Here is a 12,331-nt window from a genome sequence, read left to right on the forward strand (position 1 = left end):
AGTGTATTAACAGACATATTATTCCCTTTTAGAGTGTATTAACAGACATATTATTCCCTTTCATAGCGTATTAACAGACATTTTATTCCCTTTTAGAGTGTATTAACAGACATATTATTCCCTTTCAGAGTGTATTAACAGACATATTATTCCCTTTTAGAGTGTATTAACAGACATATTATTCCCTTTTAGAGTGTATTAACAGACATATTATTCCCTTTCATAGCGTATTAACAGACATTTTATTCCCTTTCAGAGTGTATTAACAGGACATATTATTCTCTTTCAGAGTGTATTAACAGACATATTATTCCCTTTCATAGTGTATTAACAGACATATTATTTTTCATAGTGTATTAACAGGACATATTATTCCCTTTCAGAGTGTATTAACAGACATATTATTCCCTTTCATAGTGTATTAACAGACATATTATTATCTTTCATAGTGTATTAACAGGACATATTATTCTCTTTCAGAGTGTATTGACAGGACATATTATTCCCTTTCAGGGTGTATTAACAGACATATTATTCCCTTTCAGAGTGTATTAACAGACATATTATTCTCTTTCAGAGTGTATTAACAGACATATTATTTATTCCCTTTCAGAGTGTATTAACAGACATATTATTCCCTTTCATAGTGTATTAACAGACATATTATTTTTCATAGTGTATTAACAGGACATATTATTCCCTTTCAGAGTGTATTAACAGACATATTATTCCCTTTCATAGTGTATTAACAGGACATATTATTCCCTTTCAGAGTGTATTAACAGACATATTATTCCCTTTCAGAGTGTATTAACAGACATATTATTTTTCATAGTGTATTAACAGGACATATTATTCTATTTCAGAGTGTATTAACAGACATATTATTCCCTTTCAGAGTGTATTAACAGACATATTATTCCCTTTCAGAGTGTATTAACAGACATATTATTCCCTTTCAGAGTGTATTAACAGGACATATTATTCTCTTTCAGAGTGTATTAACAGACATATTATTTATTCCCTTTCAGAGTGTATTAACATACATATTATTCCCTTTCATAGTGTATTAACAGACATATTATTTTTCATAGTGTATTAACAGGACATATTATTCCCTTTCAGAGTGTATTAACAGGACATATTATTCCCTTTCAGAGTGTATTAACAGACATATTATTCTCTTTCAGAGTGTATTAACAGACATATTATTTATTCCCTTTCAGAGTGTATTAACAGACATATTATTCCCTTTCATAGTGTATTAACAGACATATTATTTTTCATAGTGTATTAACAGGACATATTATTCCCTTTCAGAGTGTATTAACAGACATATTATTCCCTTTCATAGTGTATTAACAGGACATATTATTCCCTTTCAGAGTGTATTAACAGACATATTATTCCCTTTCAGAGTGTATTAACAGACATATTATTCCCTTTCAGAGTGTATTAACAGGACATATTATTCCCTTTCAGAGTGTATTAACAGACATGTTATTTTTCATAGTGTATTAACAGACATATTATTCCCTTTCAGAGTGTATTAACAGACATATTATTCCCTTTCAGAGTGTATTAACAGGACATATTATTCTCTTTCAGAGTGTATTAACAGACATATTATTCCCTTTCAGAGTGTATTAACAGACATATTATTCCCTTTCATAGTGTATTAACAGACATATTATTTTTCATAGTGTATTAACAGGACATATTATTCTATTTCAGAGTGTATTAACAGACATATTATTCCCTTTCAGAGTGTATTAACAGACATATTATTCCCTTTCAGAGTGTATTAACAGACATATTATTCCCTTTCAGAGTGTATTAACAGGACATATTATTCTCTTTCAGAGTGTATTAACAGACATATTATTTATTCCCTTTCAGAGTGTATTAACATACATATTATTCCCTTTCATAGTGTATTAACAGACATATTATTTTTCATAGTGTATTAACAGGACATATTATTCCCTTTCAGAGTGTATTAACAGGACATATTATTCCCTTTCAGAGTGTATTAACAGGACATATTATTCCCTTTCAGAGTGTATTAACAGACATGTTATTTTTCATAGTGTATTAACAGACATGTTATTTTTCATAGTGTATTAACAGACATGTTATTTTTCAGAGTGTATTAACAGACATGTTATTTTTCATAGTGTATTAACAGACATATTACTTTTCATGGTGTATTAACAGGAGACATATTCTCGTTCAGAGTGTATTAACAGGAGACATATTCTCGTTCATAGTGTATTAACAGGAGACATATTCTCGTTCATAGTGTATTAACAGGAGACATATTCTCGTTCATAGTGTATTAACAGGAGACATATTCTCGTTCATAGTGTATTAACAGGAGACATATTCTCGTTCATAGTGTATTAACAGGAGACATATTCTCGTTCATAGTGTATTAACAGGAGACATATTCTCGTTCATAGTGTATTAACAGGAGACATATTCTCGTTCAGAGTGTATGAACAGGACATATTATTCCCTTTCATAGTGTATGAACAGAACATATTATTATTTTTCCTAGTGTATTAACAGACATATTGTTTTTCATAGTGTATTAACAGGACATATTATTTTTCATAGTGTATTAACAGGACATATTATTTTTCATAGTGTATTAACAGGACATATTATTCCCTTTCAGAGTGTATTAACATACATATTATTCCTTTTCATAGTGTATTAACAGGAGACATATTATCGTTCATAGTGTATTAACAGGAGACATATTCTCGTTCAGAGTGTATTAACAGGAGACACATTCTCATTCAGAGTGTATTAACAGGAGACATATTATCGTTCAGAGTGTATTAACAGGAGAAATATTCTCGTTCAGAGTGTATTAACAGGAGACACAATCTCGTTCAGAGTGTATTAACAGGAGACACATTCTCGTTCAGAGTGTATTAACAGGAGACACATTCTCGTTCAGAGTGTATTAACAGGAGACACATTCTCATTCAGAGTGTATTAACAGGAGACATATTCTCGTTCAGAGTGTATTAACAGGAGACATATTCTCGTTCAGAGTGTATTAACAGGAGACATTCTCGTTCAGAGTGTATTAACAGGAGACATATTCTCATTCAGAGTGTATTAACAGGAGACATATTCTCGTTCAGAGTGTATTAACAGGAGACATATTCTCTTTCAGAGTGTATTAACAGGACATATTCTCGTTCAGAGTGTATTAACAGGAGACATATTCTCGTTCAGAGTGTATTAACAGGAGACATATTCTCATTCAGAGTGTATTAACAGGACATATTCTCGTTCAGAGTGTATTAACAGGAGACATATTCTCGTTCAGAGTGTATTAACAGGAGACATATTCTCATTCAGAGTGTATTAACAGGACATATTCTCGTTCAGAGTGTATTAACAGGAGACATATTCTCGTTCAGAGTGTATTAACAGGAGACATATTCTCATTCAGAGTGTATTAACAGGAGACATATTCTCGTTCAGAGTGTATTAACAGGACATATTCTCATTCAGAGTGTATTAACAGGACATATTCTCGTTCAGAATGTATTAACAGGAGACATATTCTCATTCAGAGTGTATTTACAGGACATATTCTCATTCAGAGTGTATTAACAGGAGACATATATTCTCATTCAGAGTGTATTAACAGGACATATTCTCGTTCAGAGTGTATTAACAGGAGACATATTCTCGTTCAGAGTGTATTAACAGGAGACATATTCTCATTCAGAGTGTATTAACAGGAGACATATTCTCGTTCAGAGTGTATTAACAGGACATATTCTCATTCAGAGTGTATTAACAGGACATATTCTCGTTCAGAATGTATTAACAGGAGACATATTCTCATTCAGAGTGTATTTACAGGACATATTCTCATTCAGAGTGTATTAACAGGAGACATATATTCTCATTCAGAGTGTATTAACAGGACATATTCTCGTTCAGAGTGTATTAACAGGACATATTCTCGCTCAGAGTGTATTCTATGAAGCTCTAACCATGTCTCTTCCTTCTCTCGCAGCACTTCCAGAAGTTGATCCCTCACCAGTTTGACAGCTGCCCAGACAAGCTGATCCTGAGGGCCTACCAGGTCAAATACAACCCCAAGAGGATGAAGAAGTAGGCTCTGCTTCTAATCACTGTTCATTAGAATAACAATACTGGCTCTAGGTTGTAGACTACAGTTCATATGGCCCAATGGGCCCTGATTTGTGGTGGTGTTACTATACAAAGCATGCTTTCAGTTTAAGATGATTCGTTTCAGTTTGATTTGCACACAGTCAAATGCATAAATGGAAAATGGAAACGCATTGTATGAATCTAACTCTGCTAAAATGCTTTTATTTGCCAGGTTGGAGAAAGAGTACACCACAATCAAGAACAAAGAGATGGAGGAGCAGATAGAGATCAAGGTGTGTGTGTGTGTGTGTGTGTGTGTGTGTGTGTGTGTGTGCTCACGTGTCTTAACTTCTTTGAGCTAATCTATTAATAGACCAACAGATTTATAAGCTTTGTATAATGACTAATACATGTTCCTAACGGTCTCTCTACCCGTTTTAAATACACATCCACAGAGGTTACGCACAGAGAACAGGCTTCTGAAGCAGAGGATTGAGACATTGGAGAAGGTAAGAGATGGAAACTTGGCTTCGAGTCAGACACTCACTTTCGTGCTATTGCGAATAAGGTTTATGATGGACAATAAAACACAGCCAGGAACATGAAGCTAAAATATGCCAACCAAGACTTATATCCTGTCACATTTACAGAATAAGTGAGGTGACTTAAGTTGTGAATGCACCTAAAGACAGAGATCATGTCTGTTGATTTTGTGTGCGTGAATGGATGATTGAAATGGATGGGCCTTATTCTAGACCGGAGCCACTGAGTCTCTCCTCCTTTTCCAAGCACTCTGGTTTTTCTTCCCCTCTTGCTTCTCTCCTGTTGTTCTCTGAGTAATGCTTGTTGTCTTTCTGTCCTCTTTTTATTCCTTCTCTCACACAAACCCACTGCCGCTCTTTCACTCTGTACTGTGATTTATTTATTTCTGTCTCACCCTCTTGTTTATTTTCTGTTGTCACGTTTCCGTTACACGCTCGCCCTGTTCTTATCCTTCACTCCTCTTTGTCTTTATGTCTCCCTATTCTCTCCTTATCCTCCTTTTATTGTCTTATCTTCTTCCTCTCCTTCACTGGTGTTGTAGGAAAGTGCTGCTCTAGCAGACAGGCTGATACAGGTACGGTACTGGAAAACCATCTCTCCTCCTCTCTTAACACCTTCCTTCCTCCTGCACTTCCTCTCTCTGTCTGCAATGACAGTGACCGATCAGTGCCTGACTTCTGCATGAGAGAATGTTTTGTTTGTCTGTCTGTCCGTCAGACCATGCTCCCCCTGTGACCGCATGTGTGTCCATGGCAGGTGCTCTAACACTGCATGTGGCTCGTCGAAACACAGGCAGTGTTTTATGCCCTTTGTCATTTATTAGGACAGAAATGTCTTTACAGGGTAATTGCAACCTAATCGGAATGGATACAGAAGTGCCATTTCATATTCTACACTGTCAAACTCCTAATATCTAACCTCCAATAGTGAAAGTGTTAAAGCTAAGCACCAATTCCCTCTAAATTCAAACCAACGATGTCCATACCCCCACCCCCCCAGACATATTCCCTATAACTGACACGGCCCCCTCTGGTCTCTGACCCTGTGTCTTCACTATTCCAGGGTCAGGTGACGCGGGCGCAGGAGGCGGAGGAGAACTACGTGATCAAGCGGGAGCTGGCGGTGGTGAGGCAGCAGTTCAGTGTGACCAGTCAGAACCTGGAGAAAGCCCAGGACACCATCGGAGAACTGCAGCGGGAGAAGGTAAGGAATGATCTGGAGTCAGTGTGGGTGGGATATTGGGATGGGGCAGGGACTGAACTAAAGTCAGGCTTTGATGAACAGTGCACCCGTCTTAGGCTTTCACTCAGAGATTATGAGCAAAATGATCAAATACAAGTCTATTGCAATGGATAACAAGCTCTAAAAGTTACAAATTGGCAAAACATGTTTTTGATGTGCCAGTGACTGTTATGGAAAAATACCAGCACTAGGCTTTATAGTCTGTGGTTGCCCTTGTGGATTTTTTTTTCTTGTTCTTGTTTGGGGAACTGACTCATTCGGACAGTCTTCTGCTCGTAAAATATTGAAATGATTTTTAGCAAATTGTACTTGTCATTTAATTACATTCTACATCAATGACATTGACAAATTATTCGGTGAGAAAAAAATAAATAAAGGCTGGTGTTGGTGAGAACTGTGAAGTGTCAAAGTGAATTTCCCCAAGTCAGTTTGTGTTGAGTTGTGACCTCAATCTAGCCAGAGTGGCACAGTTAGTGGATGTTGGATGATAGACAGTATCGGTCTGCATCATAATCAGTGATGTAAAGTACTACTTAAGTAGTATTTTGGGGTATCTGTACTTTACTATTTATATTTTTGACAACTTTTACTTCACTATGTTAGTAATGAAAAATTCTGTACTTTTTACCCCATACCTTTTCCCTGACACCCAAAAGTACTCTTTACATTTTGAATGCTTAGCAGGACAGAAAATAGTCAAATTCGCACACTTATCAAGAGAACATCCCTGGCCATCCCTACTGCCTCTGATCTGGCAGACTCACTAAACACAAACTCTTCATTTTTAAATTATGTCTGAGTGTTGGAGTGTGACCCTGGCTATCTGTAAATAAATAAGAATAAAACAAGAAAATGGTGCTGTCTGGTTTGCTTAATATAAGGAATTAAATAATTCGTTTTTGCTACTTAAGTATATTTAAAACCAAATCCTTTTAGACTTCTACTAGTAGTATTTTACTGGGGGACACTTACTTTTACTCAAGTATTAGAATTTAGTACATTTTCCACCACTGGTCATAATTAATGGTCAAAATATATATTATTCGTGTATATACAATTTAAAGAAAATACAGTGGGGCAAAAAAGTATTTAGTCAGCCACCAATTGTGCAAGTTATCCCACTTAAAAAGATGAGAGAGGCCTGTAATTTTCATCATAGGTACCCTTCAACTATGACAGACAAAATGAGAAAGAAAATCACATTGTATGATTTTTAATGAATTTATTTGCTGATTATGGTGGAAAATAAGTATTTGGTCACCTACAAACAAGCAAGATTTCTGGCTCTCACAGACCTGTAACTTCTTCTTTAAGAGGCTCCTCTGTCCTCCACTCGTTACCTGTATTAATGGCACCTGCTTGAACTTGTTATCAGTATAAAAGACACCTGTCCACAACCTCAAACAGTCACACTCCGAACTCTACTATGGCCAAGACCAAAGAGCTGACAAAGGATACCAGAAACAAAATTGTAGACCTGCACCAGGCTGGGAAGACTGAATCTGTAATAGGTAAGCAGCTTGGTTTGAAGAAATCAACTGTGGGAGCAATTATTAGGAAATGGAAGACATACAAGACCACTGATAATCTCCCTCGATCTGGGGCTCCACACAAGATCTCACCCCGTGGGTTCAAAATGATCACAAGAACGGTGAGCAAAAATACCAGAACCACACGGGGGGACCTAGTGAATGACCTGCAGAGAGCTGGGACCAAAGTAACAAAGCCTACCATCAGTAACACACTACGCCGCCAGGGACTCAAATCCTGCAGTGCCAGACGTGTCCCCCTGCTTAAGCCAGTACATGTCCAGGCCCGTCTGAAGTTTGCTAGAGAGCATTTGGATGATCCAGAAGAAGATCGGGGGGATGTCATATGGTCAGATGAAACCAAAATATTACTTTTTGGTTAAAACTCAACTCGTTGTGTTTGGAGGACAAAGAATGCTGAGTTGCATCCAAAGAACACCATACCTACTGTGAAGCATGGGGGTGGAAACATTATGCTTTGGGGCTGTTTTTCTGCAAAGGGACCAGGACGACTGATCCGTGTAAAGGAAAGAATGAATGGGGCCATGTATCGTGAGATTTTGAGTGAAAACCTCCTTCCATCAGCAAGGGCATTGAAGATGAAACGTGTCTGGGTCTTTCAGCATGACAATGATCCCAAACACACCGCCAGGGCAACGAAGGAGTGGCTTCGTAAGGAGCATTTCAAGGTCCTGGAATGGCCTAGCCAGTCTCCAGATCTCAACCCCATAGAAAATCTTTGGAGGGAGTTGAAAGTCCGTGTTGCCCAGCAACAGCCCCAAAACATCACTGCTCTAGAGGAGATCTGCATGGAGGAATGGGCCAAAATACCAGCAACAGTGTGTGAAAACCTTGTGAAGACTTACAGAAAACGTTTGACCTCTGTCATTGCCAACAAAGGGTATATAACAAAGTATTGAGAGAAACATTTGTTATTGACCAAATACTTATTTTCCACCATAATTTGCAAATAAATTCATAAAAAATCCTACAATGGGATTTTCTGGATTTGTTTTCTCATTTTGTCTGTCATAGTTGAAGTGTACCTATGATGAAAAGTACAGGCCTCTCTCATCTTTTTAAGTGGGAGAACTTGCACAATTGGTGGCTGACTAAATACTTTTTTCCCCCACTGTATGTCTTAGAGTCAACTGTTGCAGTGTATACATGTTATTCTGCCCCTTTGCTCTTTATACCATGTAACATAATAACAACATGTGTTTTCCAAACAGTTCAGCATAATGCGCGTATGGATGTTTGATTCGTACGTTTAGGACCAAGTTGATTATCGTCTTATCGTAAGTGTTTGGGTAGCGCTTTGATGATAGTGGAAAGGCTGTCAAACACTTTCTTAGTTTCTCGTCATGGGTTATATCTGAAAAAGTCACTTAAATTACAGAAACTGAATCACTACCAAAGTAACTGTTCTATGCTCACTTACAGTAATTCTGTGTGTTTTTAGGACGGTGTTGCTTGTCAATGTGTTGACTCTTTTTAATGTAGAATTATTGCATTCAGTTGCCAGCAGAGCAACACCGTACATTATAAATCCAAATCAATTTTATTTGTCACATGCGCCGAATACTTACAAGCCCTTTACCCAATAATGTAGTTTTAAGAAAATAGAGTTGAGAAAAGATTTACTAAATAAACCTCAGTAAAAAAAGGAACACATTAAAATAACAATAACGCTGCTATATACAGGGGATACTGGTACCAAGTCAATGTGTGGGAGAACAGGTTAGTCGAGGCAATTATGGTCATTTGTACATGCAGGTAGGGGTGAAATGACTATGCATTGATAATAAACAGTGAGTAGCAGCAGTGTAAAAAACAAAGGGGGTGGGGGAGCCAATGCAAATAGTCTGGGTGGCCATTTGATTAATTGTTCAGCAGTCATATGTCTTGGGGGTAGAAGCTGATAAGGAGCCTTTTGGACCTAGACTTGGCATTCTGGTACCGCTTGCCGAGCAGTAGCAGAGGGAACAGTGACTGGAGTCTTTGCCAATTTTTTGGGGCCTTCTTATCCTGTAGTTCACAATCAATTCCTTTGTCTTGCTCACGTTGAGGGAGAGGTTGTTGTCCTGGCACCACACTACCAGGTCTCTGACTGTCTCATCGTTGTCGGTGATCAGGCCTACCACCGTTGTGTCGTCAACAAACTTAATGATGGTGTTGGAGTCGTGTGAGGCCACACAGTCATGGGTGAAAAGGGAGTGTACAGGAGGGGACTAAGCACATACCCCAGAGGGGCCCCCGTGTTGAAGATCAGCGTTGCAGACGTGTTGTTACCTACCCTTACCACCTGGGGACGGCCCTTCAGAAAGTCCAAGATCTAGTTACAGAGGGAGGTGTTTAGTCCCAGGTTCCTTAGCTTAGTGATGAGCTTTGTGGGCACTATGCCATTGAACGCTGAGCTGTAGTCAATGAACAGCATTCTCACATAGGTGTTCCTTTTGTCCAGGTGGGAAAGGGCAGTGTGGAGTGCAATTGAGATTGTGTCGTCTGTGGATCTGAGGCGGTATGGGAATTGCAGTGGGAAAAGGGGTTTGCGAGATGATGGCGTTGATGTGAGCCATGACCAGCCTTTCAAAGCAGTTCATGGCTACCGAGGTGAGTGCTACGGGGGCGGTAGTCATTGTATAGAGTTTGATGTTTGACCTGTTCTAAATCCATAGTGTTATAACATTGTGTTCACCCAGGGCTGGTGTGGTATAAGCCAGTTGTATGAGCATTCTAATGTATAGATGTAGACAGACCGCCATGGTGAGGTGGACAATTAGTGTGATGTTGAATGGGTAGACAGACAGACAATGCCTGTAGCCCAGCTGGTCCACTACAATAGGGCTTCAGTTATTCTATTGTGGCTGTGTGTTAGCAGCTGTGTGTCGCCTGTCCTTGTGTGTTAGTGTGTGTTGTATGCTACAGAAACACCGAATGCTCCTCTGTGACTTTGCCTCATGGTGCACTGCATCATGTGTGTAGAATGTTGTTTTAATTTTTATATATATCTCTCACACACACTATTTTAGTCTATTCAAACACGTGTGAGTCAGTCGGCGCTTGAATCCGTTTTGAATGCAAGTTCCCAACTACGGCAAAAAACAAAAGACGATGTGTTTCTGTTACTGAATGTGTCAGGAACCACAACTCTTTCTACAGACGTTAGTTTCTCAGTTTCAATTCAAAGGGTTTCATTGGCATGGGGAAACATGGTCACATTGCCAAAGCAAATGAAATGGATAATAAACAGAAATAAACATTACACTCACAAACGTTTCAAAGGAATAGAGACATTTCCAATGTCATATTTTGGCTATGTACAGTGTGTACAGTGTTGTAACAATGTGCTGTTTCTCTTCATAGTCAGACACAGCAGTCACACTAATGTGAGAGCACGTCTCAACATTGTTTCCTTGACTGTCTCCTCCTCCTCCGTTAGTCTTTCAACGCCAGTTGAACTAAGTTTAGATCTACTAGAATTGGAGCCATGGAGAGAATCAGTGGTATAGGTGTGTGTGGTGTTGCTATTGATTTGGAGTTTCAGGTGTGGTCAGAGTATGTGTTGTGCCTCCGATGACTAGCCTGGGTATATTACCAAGCCAGAATTCACACACCCCCGCCTCTCACTTCTCTCTCACATTGAAACCGAGTGGGTACTTTAATTCACAAAGAAAGAAAGGCCTTTATGCCATGCATACACATACAAAGATATTGGTTTGTCCCAATGTTCTCTCTCGATCTCACCAGCTCTCTCTTTCAGTCTCTTCTCTCTGAACTGCATCTAGTGAGAAACAGAATGTTTTTTTGGGTTGGTTTCCCCCTTTTGCCAACCCACATCCCTTCTGTCCATCTCACCACAACTACCACAGCTACACAGAGCTGTACTCCACATCTCCTTTTAGTACATCACTCATTTATCTACTTCGGTGTCCACAAATGAGGTGAATCTACCTGGTGGATACACTGATAGACATTGTGTGGTTTTCCATTTCCATATCAATAGAAAACAGCCATTTAGACAGACATTCTTCTGACCCATCAACCAATCAAATGTATTTTAAAAAGGCCTTTTTGAGTTAGCAGTGGCAAACTGCTATGCAGAAACACAGCCTAGATTCCCAGACCGCAAGCAATCCAGATGTAGAAGCACGGTGGCTAGGAAAAACTCCCTAGAAAGGCAGGAACCTAGGAATAAACCTAGAGAGGATCCAGGCTCTGAGGGTTGGCCAGCCCTCTTCTGACTGTGCTGAGTGGAGGATCTTTATCTTCTGATGCCTTAGTACACAGAGCAGTTTGATTGATTGGTTGATATGTGTAGTGTCAGTTTGGGATTGGTCCCAGTGTGTTGTCTCCGTTTATAATTGGTCCATGTGTTGTTTCTCAGTACACAGAGCAGTTTGTGACCGGTCTGCAGACGCAGCTGGAGCAGTCCCGGCTGCAGGAGGCAGAGCTACTGGGAGCCCTCAAAGAGATGCAGGACAAAGTACTGGACCTAGAGAAGGTAAGAGAACCGAGCTCAACCACACCTGTGTGTGTGTGTGTGTGTGTGTGTGTGTGTGTGTGTGTGGTTATATTTGTATGTTTCATATCTTTATCATGCGTGTGTGTGTTTGTGTTCCAGAGGAGCAGCTCTCTGCCTGATGAGAACAACGTGGCCCAGCTGCAGGATGAGCTGAAGCTGGTGAAGCTCCGAGAGCTGGAGACACTGCACTCCTTCAGAGAGATGCAGGACACGGTGACCGAGCTCAACCAGCGCTGGCAGGTAAGTAACACACCACAGAGCAGAGAGCTGTACAGTAGGGAACTGAAGGCTTCAGAAGGGGAGAGCATAGTAGAGGTGACTAGAAGGACTGTGCTTATGTAGCAGT

General features: G+C 39.3%; 1 protein-coding gene across 3 annotated transcripts in view; it reads left to right on the forward strand.

The window, feature by feature from the left end:
- Nucleotides 1-12,331, forward strand: part of LOC110485845 (EVI5-like protein) — a 43,998-nt gene that overhangs the window by 22,869 nt on the left and 8,798 nt on the right. For 2 of the 3 annotated variants that reach the window (XR_005035479.1, XM_021557035.2), the window contains exons 9-15: nt 4,049-4,146; nt 4,379-4,439; nt 4,602-4,655; nt 5,231-5,263; nt 5,752-5,892; nt 11,848-11,964; nt 12,085-12,225. Coding sequence is in view for 2 of the 3 variants with exons in the window: in XM_021557035.2 (XP_021412710.1) it covers nt 4,049-4,146; nt 4,379-4,439; nt 4,602-4,655; nt 5,231-5,263; nt 5,752-5,892; nt 11,848-11,964; nt 12,085-12,225 (645 nt within the window). In the remaining variant the exon portion in view is untranslated. The remainder of the gene's footprint in view (nt 1-4,048; nt 4,147-4,378; nt 4,440-4,601; nt 4,656-5,230; nt 5,264-5,751; nt 5,893-11,847; nt 11,965-12,084; nt 12,226-12,331) is intronic. The other variant, XM_021557036.2, reaches the window with a different exon arrangement.

Source organism: Oncorhynchus mykiss, chromosome 13, assembly GCF_013265735.2.
Source record: "Oncorhynchus mykiss isolate Arlee chromosome 13, USDA_OmykA_1.1, whole genome shotgun sequence".
NCBI classification, from domain to species: domain Eukaryota; kingdom Metazoa; phylum Chordata; class Actinopteri; order Salmoniformes; family Salmonidae; genus Oncorhynchus; species Oncorhynchus mykiss.